The 18,077-nt window shown below is 44.7% G+C and overlaps 1 protein-coding gene across 5 annotated transcripts in view; it reads right to left on the bottom strand.

Annotated features, from left to right (window-relative positions):
- UBR4 (ubiquitin protein ligase E3 component n-recognin 4) overlaps window positions 1-18,077 on the bottom strand; it is a 119,150-nt gene that overhangs the window by 90,271 nt on the left and 10,802 nt on the right. For all 5 annotated transcript variants that reach the window (XM_037045056.1, XM_037045055.1, XM_037045059.1 and 2 more), the window contains exons 9-17: window positions 13,696-13,820; window positions 13,076-13,135; window positions 12,718-12,908; window positions 8,717-8,816; window positions 8,447-8,584; window positions 7,847-7,964; window positions 6,525-6,712; window positions 5,430-5,589; window positions 5,242-5,327 (exon numbers count right to left, since the gene is read on the bottom strand). In XM_037045056.1, coding sequence (XP_036900951.1) covers window positions 5,242-5,327; window positions 5,430-5,589; window positions 6,525-6,712; window positions 7,847-7,964; window positions 8,447-8,584; window positions 8,717-8,816; window positions 12,718-12,908; window positions 13,076-13,135; window positions 13,696-13,820 — 1,166 coding nt within the window. The remainder of the gene's footprint in view (window positions 1-5,241; window positions 5,328-5,429; window positions 5,590-6,524; window positions 6,713-7,846; window positions 7,965-8,446; window positions 8,585-8,716; window positions 8,817-12,717; window positions 12,909-13,075; window positions 13,136-13,695; window positions 13,821-18,077) is intronic.

Raw genomic sequence — 18,077 nt, 5'->3', positions numbered from 1 at the left:
AAAATAATTAGAAAAAAAATCTAAATGTACAAGTGACATGCAGCCATAATGGTGGCCATTATAAAGATGAAGGTAAATGTAAAAAACATAATACATATATAAAATTTGAAAAAGCAGACAACAAGACAATCGCGGTTCGATTCCCAGTCAGGGCACATGCCTGGGTTGTGGTCCAGTTCCCTGCAGGCCAACTCCCAGCAGGGGACGTACAAAAGGCAACCATACATTGATGTTTCTCTCCCTCTCTCCTTCCCCTCTAAAGATAAATAAATAAATAAAATCTTTAAAAAAAAAAAAGAAAAAGCAGACCACAAAAAAATGTATCAATGTTCTGATTATAACTATAAAATGATACAAACTATATGGATAGGGACTAGAAGAAAACAGATAAAAATAAAACCACAGGTTTGGTGAAAGGATTATAGTTAATGTACATGTGTTCCTTACAATGTTCTTTATACGACATGTTTTCAGTGACGCTTTTACTTTGCGTCAGTTTTCAGGTCTCAGAGCTGTGAGAAGTGAGCTACCATTCCTCAGGAACCTGTTTTTTTTCCTTACCACTTCAACCCCTCTTATCTCTAAGTAAGAGAAACCGACTTTCTAAGAAGTAAAACCGAGCCAGCCCTGGCCTGACCATGCCTTCCAAGCACCCTTTATCCGCCCCTCTTCCATGCGGGCATTCCTGAGGCCTCAGCCTCAGCCTTCACTCCCTATCTTTCCACTCCATCTGTTTCTCAACCCTCCAACAACTGTCTCAGTAAGTCCCGAAGCTATTAGCAACCTTGATTTTTTAACTCAATTTCAGACTCACATTTCCAACTACTTGCTAGATGTTTTCATCTCACTGGCACCTCAAGATATCACCATATTTAAGATTATTTTTTCTAATTGTAATGGTGACTATTTAAACTGAAAACATTGATAACCTACAATGTACAACTCCTGTACACACCAATTGTTTTCTCATTTGAATGAAAGGCAACACACTGACAGAGGAAGCAATACAGTCGCACAGAAAACACCTCTGCTGATGGCCTTCAGTCGGCTCCTTCGTTAGAGAGCCTCACACTCAACTATGCAATTTCCCAGGCTACACAATGGCTTCAAGACTGACCTCCCATAGCGACTGAAAGAAAGTTGTGTCAGTAAGCTGATATCAACTCATTTGTGTTTAATAACAGAGAGAAAATGGCAAATAGTGCCTCACGTAAAACCCAAAGGACTATTCTGAGTAAATGTGGAATAAGTGAGTAATCCACGAGTAAATACAACCTCTGAGCTGACCTACACCTAGCAGTGTGCAAACTGAGCACTGCGTCCCACTCCTGCTACCCCCAAGCCAACCCTCCTTCCTGACTCCCTGTTCCTAGTAAAGCCCACAGCATCCTGCCAGCTCCCATCTGAGATGCAAACCCCAGCAATACCTTGAGTTCCTCCTCCCTATGTCCTTCATCCCATGCAAATAATTTCCCATGATCTCTCCATCAGGTCCACTACCCACACCAAACCTCCTTTCTCTCCTGACCCCACAGTAATTCAAGCCAGCTATTCCTTCAGTGTCCACACAGAAAATACTCAATGAATACTTATTGAATAAATGAACCTAGACCACCACTAAATATTATTAAATTATCAAAATTCTATCAGTAACAGTAAATATAATAAAAAATATACCAATAGTAAGAAAATAATAAATACAGAGGCTAACAATTAGTAGTCCTAGCAACAAACTAGTACTAAAAGTGCAAGGTAATTCTTTTGTGATAAAATAACAACATAAAATTTACCATTTTAACCCTGGCTGGTGTGGCTCAGTGGATTGAGTGCTGGCCTGCAAACTAAATGGCCAGTTCGATTCTGTCAGGGCATATGCCTGGGTTGCAGGCCACATCCACCAGTAGGGGGTGCACAAGAGGCCACCACATATTGATATTTCTCTCCCTCTCTTTCTTCCTCCCTTCTTCCCCTCTAAAATAAATGAATAAATAAAATCTTTTAAAACTGCCATTTTAACTGTTTCTACGCACACAGTTCTGAGGCACTGATGAGTCCAAGTGCACTGTGCAGCTGTGGTCACCGCCACCCACCTCAGCCCAGCACTTCATCTTTAAATAGTCATCCTGTCCTGCCCCCCCCCCCCCGTGTTGATATGGAGACATATAAAAGATGCATTTGGTCTTAATGCCATTCTTAGTGCAGAGGGCCTAAAATTCTGGTAATTTCCTTAGTGGTAGTGAAGAAAGAAGCTTCTTCTGTTAATCATAATAAGCTCCTTTCAGCAATACCTGAGTTTATGCTAATGAGGTGAGGCCCTAGATAGGCGAGTCCCAGACAGCTTCAGGATGGGGGTTGGCTGCCAAAAGACCATGTGACTAGAGGACTGGAACTTCCGGCCCCACCCCCAACCTCCTCTCTGAAAAGCAGGGCTAGAGACCGAGCTAATCAATCACCGAAGGCCAATGCAGCAGAACACCAATGGAAAACCAGACAAAGCCTGCCTTCTCGTTGGGCTTCAGAGACACAAATCACCTTAGCAGATGCTTTACTAGACACACGTGAGAAACCAGAGCGCCACGCCAACCAAGTACGTGCTCTCCCACAGCCTCTCAGCAAAATGTCTTCTTCCCAATATGTTCCAAGTTGTCAAGAAGTAGATTTCAATGTCTTCTCTAAGTAGGGAACAGGTCTACTAATCTCACTCAGAACCGCGGTTCTTTATTTCCCAGACAGCTGACCTCTGTCCGATCACACAGACTGAGGCACATTTCACTCCCCTCCCTGAGGGCGCACTGTGTGCATCTTGCAACATCAGTCATGAACCTGGGTAACCGGCTCTGTGCATCCCCCCCAAAACAGTGTCCACAGCAGGGCATCCAGCAGCAGACGGCTAGATTACACCACTGTCCTGCGCCTTCCCCCATCGCAGCCGGGGGAAGGCGCAGGAAGAATTTGGAGGAAGAATCCCAAAGTCCCATGTTTGGAGATAGAACGAAAAGGGGGGTGTGAGGATTCCCTCTGCGTGAAGTCAGTAGCTACGGGCAACCAGGTTGCATGTCCACACAAGGTCTGTAATTATCTTTACGATGCTAAGAGGACAACACAATTCAAGGAATCTTAAATATTTTCCAGAAAGAAACTTTTCTTCCCAATTGAACAAGTTTAAGCAGGAAAAGATCTAGTCTTTGAACTTTGAAACTTCCCTAAATAAACTCAGATCTGGGCAAGGAGCTGGTGACCGGCAGGCCAGCCGGCCCTATGGTAACTGAAGCATTTCCTTCTCACCTCACACACGCGAGCAACTTTTCTTCTCAATTTATGTTCCCCTTCTTGCCCCACCCAAATGTCTTCATGTAACAGTAGGTAAGTGTAAATAGCTTTTATTTTTTCAACAAAAGAAAAATTTTAAGAATTTCTTGAATAGGTTGGAGTTAGGAGAATCAATTTTAACCTCCTGGAAGAGGGCCCTGGAATTTGTCCCTTTGAGGGCAAGTGCAAGCCTTTCGATTGTATCTTGATTCTGAGAATCCACCGAAAGAATCTTAAGAGTAACAAAAAAAATGTTCAAAACAGTAAAGCAAATTACTGGAGATTACCAAATTCTTCTGGGGGAGGGGAGTGTCACAGTAACTAAAAATCAGCATTTTTAACAAATTCCCCAGAGATGCTTATGTACGTTAAAGATCAAGAAGCCCCGACTTGGAACATAAGAAAGTTACCAGGAAAACCCGACACTGGCCAACGCTGGCAGTGAACCTGGGGGCTCTGACCCAGTGCTGGTGGGAGTAAAACTTGGCGCAGCTGCTCACAAAGAGCCACTAGGCATTATCTGCCTAAGGTCACAGACTCCACAGCCTGTCAACTCTACCCCTGGTCACAGTCCGAAGAGAACGGGGAGATCTGCAAGAAAGATCGCAGCAACACCTGGAACTTCGATTCGACCCGACACAACCCAAAGGCCTGTGGGTGGAGCAATGGGGAATGAAGAAACTGGGACAGTCATGAAGACAGGGGATATCACGTAGCAGTCCAAACAAGAACTACAAAAATATGCAAAAATATGGATGGATCTTAGCAACATAGTCTCAACAATATTGAGAAAAGGCCTGAGTGAGCCCTGGCTGGTGTAGCTCAGTGGATTGAGCACGATCGCGGTTCGATTCCCGGTCAGGGCACATGCCTGGGTTGCGGGCCAGTTCCCAGCAGGGGACTCACGAGAGGCAACTATACATTGATATTTCTCTCTGTCTCCCCTTCCTTTCCCCTCTAAATAAATAAAATCTTTAAAAAAAAAAAAAAAAGAAAAGAAAAGGCCTGAGTGGAAAAGGCCTGAAAGGGCTGCGTAGAGCATGGTGTCATTTGCTATAAAAACTAGAAACAAGCCCTGGCTGGTGTAGCTCAGTGGATTGAGCATGGGCCTGCGAACCACATGATCGAGGTTCGATTCCCAGTCAGGGCACATGCCTGGGTTGCAGGCCAGTTCCCAGCAGGGGACACATGAGAGGCAACCATACATTGATATTTCTCTCCCTCTCTCCTTCCCTTTCCCTCTAAAGATAAATAAATAAAATCTTTAAAACAAACAAACAAAAAACTAGAAACAACAAAATAATTTTTAAAATTTAAGAACTATAAACACAAAAAATAAATAAATGTAAAATAATGAAATGAGAAATTTCAGATTTAGAATTCAAAGCATCAGCTACTTCAGTGGGGAGAGAAAATCGCAAGATTTACAAGCCCACAAACAAGACCCTGGACTTCCTTTTTGTGGCGGGTTTGCAAGCAGGGATGCATATGACAGCACCTATCTCCTGTAATTTGATTCCTTTAAAACACGCCTTCTAATCTGCATTTCTTAGATTTCAAATGACAAACACTTCCTATGTTTGTTGGGCATTTATACACACACACACACATCCATATATACATACCCTGGATATACTAAAGATACACACACACACACACACACACACATCTAGATATATACAAATACGTATCTCTTTAAAAACTGCCCACTTGTTTATCCGTTTTTCCATTTCTTTAAATTCACCGAGTGACATTTTCCTTCTCTTAAATGACCTTAATTAAGGCAGAAGTCATACTAGAATATTCTCTCAACCCTCTCTCCACTGTGGGGATCCCATGACAAATGGTGTTGCTTAGCAACAAGAACAACTGCAGCCTGCTGAGAGCTGACGGAGAGAGCTCTCGGCCTCCCTGGACATTGCACATACGAACCTGCAGGTTAGGTGACTGAAGGTCGGAAGTGACCAGAGAGTGGTTGAAATGATAGAGCGCAGCAGCGAACTCTTCATCTGATGAACCTGGGAGACACAGGAAAACCAATCATTCCAGCAGCTACTGAGTGCATCGCACCACCCTGCTTACAGCCCAGCTCCACGAGAAAAAACACCCTGTTGACTGACCCTTGAGTCCATCTTTGTCCACCTCCTTAATGATGCTGGCCAGGGTAGCCATATGGTGTTCTGAGAGAGATACACTCAGGTAGTTTCGGATAAAATTGTTCCGAGAGTTCAGCATGGAAGAGGTGATGAAGTTCAGAATGTTGGAAGCCAGACCTAAGAACTAAACAAACACACAAACAACGCTGATACCCGGTCCAGAAGTCCAGAGCCCTCACAAATCCCAAATGCAAACAGGAGGTGAAACAGTCCCATAGGCCTCATGCAGTAAATACAATGAACTTAAAAACCAGACTTTAAGTCACCTACTGCAGGACTAAGTTTGATTATGATAGCCCTTCCCTTGTACTTCTACCAGTTACACAAAACGGTATGCCGGTTTAGTACGGGAGTTCACAAAATACTTCACGGCGACGGGGGAGTTCCACACAGACTGACTCACATCTTTCTCCTCTACTGTATTTGTCCAGCTCTTGGACATTGTTGATACATTCAATTCTGAAGCCTGTATTATCATGATAGAATTCCGGGCTCTTTATGTCTTTATTAAAATTAAACTGAATTGTTGTATCAATGTTGAATGTCCAGACCCTTGACCAGGCTAAGCTGTATGATAGCAAGGACTGCATCTGACCTATTTGCTGACATGGCTTCAGAACGGGGGCTTCCACAGCGCGTGTCATCAATAAACGCCAGTCAGAAAAATCGTGAGCGAGAACTTAGCATGTACCAAACCCATGCAAAGGGCTCTTCAACTCCTCACAACACTTCGAGGCAGGTACAACCCTCTATCCAGTAAGGGACATAACTGCGGTGGAGTTCAGATTCTTGCCCACCGTCACAAAGCCAGAACGTAAGAGAAGCGGGACCGAAACTCACCTCTAACTCCAAAGGCTATGTTACTACTAACCCTCAATCAGAGAAACACCAAGAGTACATATTCCTTAATCAAGCATAACCAACACATTGAAGTCCTAAGTAAAAATACCTTTAAATGTTAGTTATCCATCCTAGAAAATGTTTTAGTTCATATGATCTGCTTTTCCCACGCTATCTCCCCATTTCTCCTCCCCCTAAGCCTCAGAAATCCCCTCTTACCAACTCAGGATCTTTGCGGCTGGCCAAAATGTTGCCCTTTTCTCCAGGGGCCTGCTTGCTGGGGCTTTTAACTCTAGGGGAGCTCTCCAGTGGAGGGGGCGGGGGAGGAGGCGGAGGGGCCACTTTCTCTTTACTGGGGGAGATGGTCTCTTCAAACCACTGCCCCAAAATGGGCTCACTGTCATCATCTGAACAGGGAAAGAGAAGAGTAACAGACATAGCGCGTTTTTAAAAAATGTTAGTACATTCGCTTTAAAAAAGTCAAAGGAACACAAGGACATCTTGATTATGGTGGCAGTTACACAACTGCATAAATTTGTCAAAGTGCATCTATACTCTTACACTTGAAATTAATGTAATATTGTACCGTAACTGAAAAATTTAAAATACTGAAATGTATACATAAAATGGGAGCATTTTATGTAAATTAGACCTCAAAAAAACTTGATATTTTTTTGTTACAAACTGATTTTTTTTTAAAGGAGTTCAACAAAGGAAGAGAAAGTCTCACTTTATTTTACTGGCAACAAACCAAATATTTTCAAGAGCAAATTTTTTACTTGCCTATCAATTGTAAACCCCAACATAAGAATCGTACCTTTTACAATACTGTACATTGGTCCCAAAAACCTGATTATAAAGAACCTGAGATGTTTATCTTTTTCGGTTTCTCGCCAAACTAAGGCAGGAGGGAATGGCAGACCCGCCCCGTTGTTCACGACAACAGTGTGGAGCTCCTCTCCCTCAGCTTCCCCAGGCCACACATGCACAACAGCCAGACCTGACGCCTTGCACACCCTGTCAGTTTCAGTGGGAAAGCTCAGAGCCGAGTTCACAAAACGGGTTAACACAAAAAGAGCCCTGCTGGTGTGGCTCAGGGGATTGTGCACCGGACTGCAAAGCAACGGGTCGCCGGTTTGATTCCCAGTCAGGGCACATGCCTGGGTTGTGGGCCAGGTCCCCAGTAAGGGACGCACGAGAGGCAACCACACATTGATGTTTATCTCCCTCTCTTTCTCCTTCTCTCTAATAAAAGTAAATATAAATAAAATCTTTAGAAAAAGAAATACGAACTGAGCTGTATTTGATTTTGGAGGACAAGAAATGAAAAGCAACCTGGACTCTGCTGACAGTAGTTTCTTTTATTCAGCCTTCAACAGCGTGGCTTACTCTTAAATAATAGGTCACCTTGAGCACACACAAAGTCAAGATCCAGGCTAGGCAGCCAAGAGAAAAGGACAAACGGGAACCAGGGGAACCTCGGGCGCTCCCTGCCGCACCCCGCGGCCCACCTGCTGGGGGACAGAAAGGAGGGGCTCTACCTTGGCTGCTGTCCTCCTCCGTGCTGCTGAAATCATCCTCGTAGTAGGTGTTGGAGTCGGTGGAGGCGCTGGCGTCGCTGCTCACGGAGCCCTTCCTCTGCCGCTGCAGGACGCAGGCCTGGGCGGGCAGTGAGGGCGGTGGGGCCGGCGACAACCGCACAGGGACCCTCCTACCTCACCCCGCCCCCCACCCAAAACGCTCTCTCCATCTCATTCTATTTTTCTACATCCAAGAAGCAGTAGCTCTCCTACTAGCTCCCTTCAGGACTCGCATGGCCTTCTCCTACAAAAGCACTCCAGGACCAGAGATGCAGACAAGAATTGAAAAGGGAGTATCTCCGTGGTGTCCTGTGTGATTTCACTCCAGCCAATCCTCACAAATCACCTACATAGGCAGTATGTATCACGCTGCTAATGACCAACAGCAGAGCCAAATCATTTAAGAATCATCTGGAATCGGTTAAGAATCCCTGTCATCTGTAAAATGATCACCACCCATCTGGCATTATAAAGGTCACAGCTTTCAGCCAGTCTTACTCGTTTTGGGAAGTTTCTCTTATACAAGAGATTCCCAATTACCCATGGCATGACCCCACCCACCTTCCTGTAGGAAGTTGAGAGCAATGTCAGCAACAAGTTCGTCAGCGGGACAGAGTCGACCAGCCGCTGAACCCTCTGTGTGGAGGTGCTCTGGGCCATAATGCTCAGGGCCGCAGGGGGACCATCCGTCTCCCAACCCTGAAGGCAAACATCAAAAGAGAATCAACGTTGTGAGTCACCAGGAAACAACCAACTGATCTGACTGCTGAAGCCAGCTTACCCAGAGCGGGCCAGCCGGCACTCTGCCGACCCCCGAACGCAGCCCCTCACCTTGTGCAGGGCCTCCACCTGCAGGTCTTGGAAGAGGGATGTTAACAGCTTGACAGCGTGGTTTGCCAGTATGACTGAGAGCACCCCGAAGCCCTGATGCCTACACAAAGACAAGGAAGGAACAAGCCTTTAGATAACTCACAATGAAGTACCACCTTAAACAAAGAGCATCTTGCCATTTTGGGGGCCCCAGACCCCATTCAGAATCTGTGGAACTGCTCCCAGGGGAAAAAAAACCCACGGAATCTGCTTTTAATCTCAGAAGCACACAATTTCCCTGAAACCCAACCACAGGCTGCCTAAGGATCCACTGGCTTTAAGTTAAGAACTTCAAGACTTTAGAAACTTCAAAATCCATGGAAACTTTAAAGTCCATTTTAAATGGGAACTGTGAAGCAATGGGTCATGTGAAGACCCTGACATTCAAATGGTATCTGAACTTCTTAAAAGTCATTCTTTTGAGAAGGAAACGTTAAAAATGACCAACTTCTATAAAACTTTTTCTTTCTGTCCAAGTGATCACATGACAAAGACTTGGTGTATCTAACATACAATGAGCTCATGTAAATCAGTACGAAAAAAGGACAAACACTAAAGAGAAAAGCGGGGCAAAGGACATAGGCAGTTTACAAAAGAAATGAAGATGAGCAATAACTACGTGAAGAGGACCACAATCACACCAGTAACCAAAGATATACACAAATTAGAGCAATACAATGATGTCTTTCACTTCCAATGTCAGCAAACATGAACACTAATGATATCCACCATCGAAGAGAACCTGGGGAAAGGGGGCACGTGTGCACACAGCGGCAGGAAGGCAAACTAGAGCAGCGTGGTACACATTTCAACTTTTCATTTATTTTTTCAAAGATTTCATTTATTTATTTTTAGAAAGAGGGGAAAGGAAGTCAGAGGGAAACATCAATGCACGGTTGCCTCTCGTGCACCCTCTACTGGGGAGCTGGCCCACAACCCAGGCATGCGCCCTGACTAGGAATTGAACTGGTGACCCTTTGGTTTGCAGGCTGGCACTTAATCCACGGAGCCACACCAGCCAGGGCTCAAATTTTTAAATAAGTGCACCTTCTGTCCTAACAATTATACTTCTAGGATTTTACCCCAAGGGGATAGTTAAATGAGTTCACAAAGATTTGTGTTTTAGCCCCGGCTGGTGTAGCTCAGTGTATTGAGTGCGGGCCTGCGAACCACACGATCGCGGTTTGATTCCCAGTCAGGGCACATGCCTGGGGTGCAGGCCGGTTCCCGGCAGGGGACACACCAGAGGCAACCATACACTGATATTTCTCTCTCTCTCCCTCCTTTCCCCTCTAAAAATAAATAAATAAAATCTTTAAAAATATATATTAAAAAAAAGATTTGTGTTTTAGAAGATTTAAAAAACACAGTTTATCAAAATAATAAACTTGGAACAACCTAAATAAGTGTTTAAGAAGGTAATTAGTTAACTATGGTATATTTCACTATCACAATATTTATATAGTGAAATACAGTCAGCCATTTAAAACTTACATAGTTTGTTCATTGAAAAGGTATTAACAATATTTTATAAGTGATCCTATTTTTGTAAATATATTTTATATATGTGCACAGAAAAATGTCTGACAGAATGTTTACTAATTTAGGTGACCTTTTTTTCCCTTTCTCATGGTTTGTAGCTTATAAATTTGTACATGTACTCATTTTAAATCTCAAGAAACAATGACCATTTTTTAATATGTAACTGCTACTGCTAAGAATAGAAGAACTTTTTGGAATTCTCCCATTTCTCTTCACAAGGCCAAGACCAAGGATAAACTCCCAATATCACGAGCCACGGCTCCCTCTGCCTGAAGTTGGCTGTCATGCACTATTTAACGAAGGGACGCCTTCTGAGAAACGCAGTTTCGTCATTGTGTGGGCATCACCGAGCGCACTGGCACAAACGTAGACGACGTGCACCACAGCACACCTAGGTATACAGTCTACGCACCACCACTGCACGTGCAGTCTGCTGTCGTCCAAAACGTTACGCATGAGTGTACTGCCAACCGTCCCAATGCCCAGTTCAGAACGCTTTCTCAGGGAAGCCTGCCCTGATTTTTCTGACCAAGGTCAAATGGCACTATTACAATGCACTCTAGATACAATTTGACACAAGGTGATATTCATGCAGATATCTATCAACTTTGTCTCTTGGGGATGTCTACTGTTTTGTTCATCAAAGCATTCCAGACCAACACAGAGCCTGGGGCAGAGAAGACACCCAGTGAATAACTTGTTGAATGAGATCCAGAATTGACTTCTTCCTTGAATTCTAGACTCACATACCCTACTGCCTACTCAACACCTCACATCAAGGTCTGACATTCATCTCGAACTCAGCATGGCCAAGAATAAACTCTGGTTCTGCCCCTCGCTGCCTCCCTATCTACTCCTGAGCTAGTGTTCCCTAGCTCAGAAATTACACAACCCAGGTTTTCTCACACCAGAAATGCTGATGTCATATTTTTCACTCAACATCCCAGCCATCAGTAAATCCCATCCACTATACCTTCAAAACATACCCTGAGCTGACCTCCTCTCTGCCCTCACCACCACCACCCTATCCCGAGCCCCTTCCTCTCTCGTCTGGAGTGATGCGTTAGCTTCCTAACTGTTCTGCCCCCCTTTTCCTACTGACCCTGCAGTCTCTTCTCCACACAGAAGCTGCATTCCCGAATCACTCATCAATCGGCTCACACCACCCGATGCTGACACCCTGGCACCCCTACGGATTACACTTGGCTCTAAGTGATCTGGCCCCTGGCTAACTCTCTGACCTAATTTTCTACCACTCTCCCCCCTCAATTTCCCCATCCTAGCCATACTGAACCAGTTGAGCCTCAAAAATGCCTAGTTACACTTCTACCTCAAAACCTGCACATTCTATCCCAAATATTTGCTTAGCTCACTCTGTCACTTCACACGTGTTCTCCACATCTGGTCTTCAGAGGCCTCTCCTGACCACTCTAAAATAACAGCCCCTTGCTCTGGCTTATTTTTCTTTAGAACACTCACATGTAATCTATTGTGAACTTAGTATATTTGCTCCAATCATGTCATAGATTTCAAGCTGTCCAATAAAAAACATAGAGAAATCTGAGCACGCAGACATACTGCTCCAGTTGGAAAACAAACCTCACAAAGGCAAGGACACTGCTTTGATTGTGCCAGATCCCCAGCTCCTGAGCAAGGGCCTACCGCGCGGCTGGGACGGAGTGAAAAGGTAAAACCCAGAAACGCCTGCCCTGGAGAACACACTCCGAGCAGCACACAAGTCACACCTCTACCTACTCCCTAGCGGTGGCGTCTGAGGCCCAGATTTCATCAAAACAGCAGCAAATGTTTCAGGAAGCCAGGAGGATCTGACAGATCTGACCCTCTAATTTTTAAATCAGATTTTATTTATTTATTTTTAGACAGAGGGGAAGGAGAAAGAGAGGGAAAGAAACATCAAAGTGTGGTTGTGCCTTACGCACCCCCCACTGGGGACCTGGCCCACAACCCAGGCATGTGCCTTGACTGGGAATCGAACTGGTAACCCTTCGTCTCACAGGCCCACGCTCAATCCACTGAGCTCTACCAGCCAGGACCCAGAACCCTTTCTTTACAGGTAAACACGCAAGAGGAGCAATCACCTCCAAATCAACTGAGCCCATTATACAAAAGCTTTTGCTTCCTGATGTGAACCTCATATAAATCCTAAAATATGTATTACACAGGAATTTTCTCTTTCTTACATATGAGGAACAAGACTGAAAAAAATGAGTGATTCATCCAAAGTCACACAGCTCTGATGTGGAGACAGCAGCCCGTGATCATCATCGGGCCGTGAAATTCAACTGGGCGTGGAGGGACGTTTTCCTACTGATGCGGAGACGAGGAGGGAGGCTGGTCCCCATGGACAGAAAATGGTGGAAAGAGAACAAAGCAAGAGCAGTGAGCAGAGACACACGTACCCTTTGCCAGGCCCCAGTTTAGGAGAGCCCACACCCTCTTTTGTACGAGAAAGGATGTCTCTGACTCGGAGTGCGGCCAGTGGGTCTTTCTCTTTCCCCTTATCAGCCAAGGCAGTAGGACTGAGGTTCAATATGAGGAACAGGCTGTTTAACAAGCACCAGGCACCCAGCAACTGGAAGTTCTGATAGCGCTGTTGGAAAAGGTGTAAGAGACCTAAAATTAATATAATGTTGAATGTCAACCGTCTTTGAAAAAAGGCACATGGGAAAATATGAACATACACCTCTTACAGGTTACAAGCGAAGAACACATCTTAGAGGCCACAAGACTTGCACGTAGCAGAGACGTGCCTCTTACCTCTCCACCAGCCCGGCGGGAACTGCAGATTGCTTGTCCAATCATATCATAGATTTCAAGCTGTCCAATATCAAACATACAGAGAAATCTGAGCAAGCAGACATATTATAAAAGCTAAATCCTACCTAAATTAATTTAGCTTCAAGACCAGTGACACAGTTGTCACACTTCCCCTCCTCTTCACGTGGCACTGGCTCCCTCTTCTAGCTCAGCTCACATGGCACCCCAGAGGTGTTCCCTCCACCCAACCCAAGGTGACACACCCAGATTGCTTTCTATCACGGTTATTCATCCTGCACACTTATCGCTATCTGATATCACCATCTGAAACTACCGTACGTCTCTACTCTATGTATACTGACACGTAGGAAGCCCTCAAATATACATGCTGACTGAGTGGCTCATCTTTCACAAGGTCACTGCCACCACAACACTGCATGCTTTCTGCAGTGCAACCTGCCAGATACACAAACCAAATGCCTACCTCTGAGACCCACTACCGGGGGGAGGGGTGTGGAGAGCACTCCATGTCCTTTCCTCTGTCACAGAGGAAAGCATGACTGCCCACGTTCCCTCGTTTGAACCACCAGGGCACCCGCAGGCCCGGAGGCTTGGCTTACGCATTTCTGGACGATCGTAGCTGCATCACTCTCATAGTCGTCTTCTTTGGAGCTCGTGGACCCTGTCCGCGCTTGCTGAGCGCTGCCCACGTGAAGGATGGCCATACAGGTTGCCACACTCACGCCTGAAAAAAAGACACACAAATTCTAATCCTGGTATGGTTCCGAGAACCCACCAAAACTGAAACAAAAACACAACTTGATCACAATCTATTCAGTGATTTTATTGTTGCCAAAAGTAAATTCCATATGGACAACACTAAACATAGTCCTACCATATGATCCAGCAATCACACTCCTAGGTGTTTACCTAAATGAGCTGAGAACTTCTGTCCACGTAAAAACCTGCCCACAAATACTTACTATAGCTATACCCATAACTGCCAAGAAACAGAAGCAATCAAAATATCCTTCAAAAGTTGAAAGGATAACAAACTGTGGTTCATATACAAATAAAAAGCAATAAAAAGAGATGAGCTATAAAAACACAGAGGAAACAAATGCATATTCTAAGGGGGGAAAAAGCCAGTCTCAAAAGACTACATACTATACAGTTGATTCTAACTGCAGGGCGTTTTGGAAAAGGTAACTACGGAGACAGCAGGAACATCAGTGGTTACTAGAGACTGGGGATGGGAGAGGGGAGAGGCATTACTAGGAGGAGCATGAAGGGGTTTTAGGGCAGTGAAACTATTCTGTAAGAGACAATGAAAATGAATACATAACATTATGCACCTGTCAAAATACACATAACTACTACATAAAGAGGGAACCCTAATCTAAACTTCAGTTAATAATGACATATCAGGCCAAGATGGAGGCATAGGTGGAAACACTGTGCATCCTCTCACAACCAAGTTTAAAGTCAACAAAGTTTCAGTAACAAAAATGCAGCCAAAACACAGAAAATTGAACTATACGGAAGTCCCGGAACAACAAACCATTCCACCAGACTGGTAAGAGGGGCGGAGCCAGCAGCAGAGCAGGGTCGCACAGGAAAGCTCTCCTGACCCAGGTGCGCAGGCAGCCATGGCCAGATCCCAGGTGTGGGGTAGCAACAGGCGGACCCAGTGAGGGCGCAAGAAGGCTGACTGCAGTCACACATTCGTGCACAGATAAACCAGCAAAGAAGCAAGCAGTGAGACAGACCACGCAGGCCACAGCAGCGGGAAGCAGCAGAGAGGACCGCCATTGCCCCTCTCTGACCCTGCCCCCATGCACAGCATCACAACCCAGTGAAGGAGTTGCCCCGCCCTAGAACACCTAGGGCCCCGCTCCTCATAAGTAACAGGTGTGAAGAGACCAAAACATGGCTCAAGAAGAACTCAAATCCCCAGAGCCTATAATTCTAAGCGACCAAGAAATAGCCAGCCTTTCAGATGCACAGTTCAAAACACTGGTGATCAGGATGCTCACAAAACTGGTCGATTTTAGTCACAAATTAGAGGAACAAATAAATGAAAGCTAAACTAACTGAAATGAAGGGAAATGCACAGGAAACCAATAGTGATGGGAAGAAAATTGGGACTCAAATCAAGTGAGTGAACCAAAAGGAAGAAAAAAATGGCCAAACAGAAAAGAAGAAACAAGAATTCAAAAAAATGAGGAGAGGCTTAGGAACCTCCAGGACATCTTTAAACGTTCCAACATCCAGATTATAGGGGTACCAGAAGGGGAAGAGCAACAAGTGGAAAACTTATTTGAAGACATAATGAAGGAGAACTTCCCAGTCTGGCAAAGGAAATAGATTTCCAGGAAGTCCAGGAAGCTCAGAGAGTCCCAAAGAAAGTGGACCAAAGAAGGAACACACCAAGGCACATCATAATTACATTAGCCAAGATTAAAATAAAGGAGAGAATCCTAGAAGCAGCAAGAGATAAGGGGACAGTCACCTATAAAGGAGTACCCATCAGACTGTCAGCGGATTTCTCAAAAGAGACCTTACAGGCAAGAAGGGGCTGGAAAGAAGTATTCCAAGTCATGAAATCCAAAGACCTACAGCCAAGATTGCTCTATCCAGCAAAGCTTTCATTTAGAATGGAAGGGCAGATAAAGTGCTTCTCAGATAAGATCAAATTCAAGGAGTTCATCATCACCAAGCCCTTATTATATGAAATGTTAAAGGAACTTAGATGTAAGAAAAAGAAGATAAAAAATATGAACAGTGAAAGAACAGCAAACTCACAGTTATTGACAACCACACCTAAAACAAAAGCAAACTAAGAACAGGAGCGGAACCATAGAAATGAAGATCACATGGAGGGTTAGCAACATGGGAATAGGGGGAGGAGAAGGGGGGAGAAGGTACAAAAAATAAGTAGCATAGACAGGAGGTAGAAAATAGGGAGAAGGCAAGAATAGTAGGGGAAATATAGAATCTAAAGAACTTGAGACACATGGACATATACTAAAGGGGGGAAAATAGTGGGGGGGGGTGTGCAGGGTGGAGGGGAATGAAGGGGGGAATTAGAACAACTGTAATGGCATAATCAATAAAATAAAATAAAGGAGTTATAAAAAAGTAGTGATTAAAAATAAACAGAAAAAAATAATAATGACATATCAATATTACTTCCATTATAACAAGTGCCTCATATTAATGCACTGTGTTAACAATGGACACTGTGTGTGGGGAAAGGAACTGTATGGGAACTCTGTAAAATCTGCTCAATTTTTTTTTAAACCTAAAACTGCTTTAAAAGTAAAATCCATTAATTTTTAAACACTTTTTAAAAGAACTTCTTAAGATTATGGGGAAAATCCCATATTTAGTTTTTCTTGAAAACATCACATTTAAATATGACCCCAAGTGATTAAATTTCAACAACAAATCAAATCTGGGAATCTTAAACCCAACTAAGAATTTTTAAAGAATCTTTAATCCTTACTGACTGAATACACTGAGATCCATGTGATATTTAAGAAAGTCTCTGAAAACTGATGCCCTGACTGATGGGGCTCAGTCAGTTGGGCGTCATCCCACAAAACAAGAGGTCACCAGTTCCATTCCCGGTCAGTCAGGGCACACGCCTGGGCTGCGGGTCAGTCTCTGGTTGGGGCGCATATAGGAGGCGACCTATCGATGTTTCTCTTCTTCTCTTTCTCCCTCCCTTCCCCTCTCTCTAAAAATAAATGAATAAAACCTTAAAGAATAAAGATGTTACTTAAAAAAAGAAAAATTCCCAGAAAATTGAAATGATTGAATCCCCAATTTTTTTTTAAATATTTTATTTATTTATCTTTAGAGAGGAAGGGAAGGAGAGAGGAAGGAAACATCAATGTATGGTTGCTTCTCGTGCATCCCCTGCAGGGAACTGGCTCCTGCCGGAAACTGGCCTGCAACCCAAGCATGTGCCCTGACTGGGAATCGAACCGCGATCGTCTGGTTCGCAGGCCCAAGCTCAATCCACTGAGCATACACCAGCCAGGGCCTTGAATCCCCAATTTTAAAATGCCAAGAAAAAAGGCAGAGGACTAAGAAGCAAACGCCGGAAATGCTGGGTGTGGAGAGAGCATGTGGCCACACGTGCCCTGAGCTCTCCACTCTCACCGCTGCTGCTCCAGCTCAGGCCATGCGTGCGTCCTTCCGTGTTAGAGAGTCTGTGCTGCCGGCACCTCCCCACACCCAACACCCTGCATGTGACTGCGAAGACGTTCTTCCTAAAGCACAGCTCAGATCACGCCGCCCTTTGGCATCTTCGCCATCTCTGCCGTCTACAGGGTGTGGTCCCAGCGACTCAGTGCATTTCTAGGCCTTCGGTGACCCGGCCTACTTTCTTTGCGGTTGTAACACTCACTAATACACATATATCCCAGTATGTTCCCCAAACCCTAGAATACCTGTGGCCCTGCTTTTGCCTTGGCCTAGAGTTAGCCACGCCAAATTCCTCCTGCCCTGCACGACACATCAGAGAACTCAGTTCCTTGGGAATACTGACTTCCCTGGTGGAGAGTGCCTTTATCTTTAGATTCCTATTTGAACAGAGATATTCAGAATGAGCTGTTCAAAGAATGTAGGAAGATGATTAACTTCAGCAATTTCTTGGTGCACCCAAGGTCAGGTTTCCGAGGCTGTTCAATCCTCACTTACAGAACCAAGTAAACAGCAGAAATTGTTATACCTTCCAAGACATCCCGAACTAGGATTACTTAAAACCAGGGGTTAAAAAGTCATAGTGACACCCTGGCTGGTGTAGCTCAGTGGCTTGAGCTTGGGCCTGCAAACCAGACGATCGCGGTTCGATTCCCGGTCAGGGCACATGCCTGGGTTGCAGGCCAATTCCCGGCAGGGGCCAGTTCCCAGCAGGGGATGCATGAGAAGCAACCATACATTGATGTTTCTCTCCCTCTCTCCTTCCCCTTGAAAGATAAATAAATAAATA

Source organism: Sturnira hondurensis, unplaced genomic scaffold, assembly GCF_014824575.4.
Source record: "Sturnira hondurensis isolate 20B ecotype Veracruz unplaced genomic scaffold, ASM1482457v3 Scaffold0004257, whole genome shotgun sequence".
NCBI lineage: Eukaryota > Metazoa > Chordata > Mammalia > Chiroptera > Phyllostomidae > Sturnira > Sturnira hondurensis.
The sequence above is the reverse complement of the archived record's forward strand: the minus strand, read 5'-3'. Positions and strand labels throughout refer to the sequence as shown.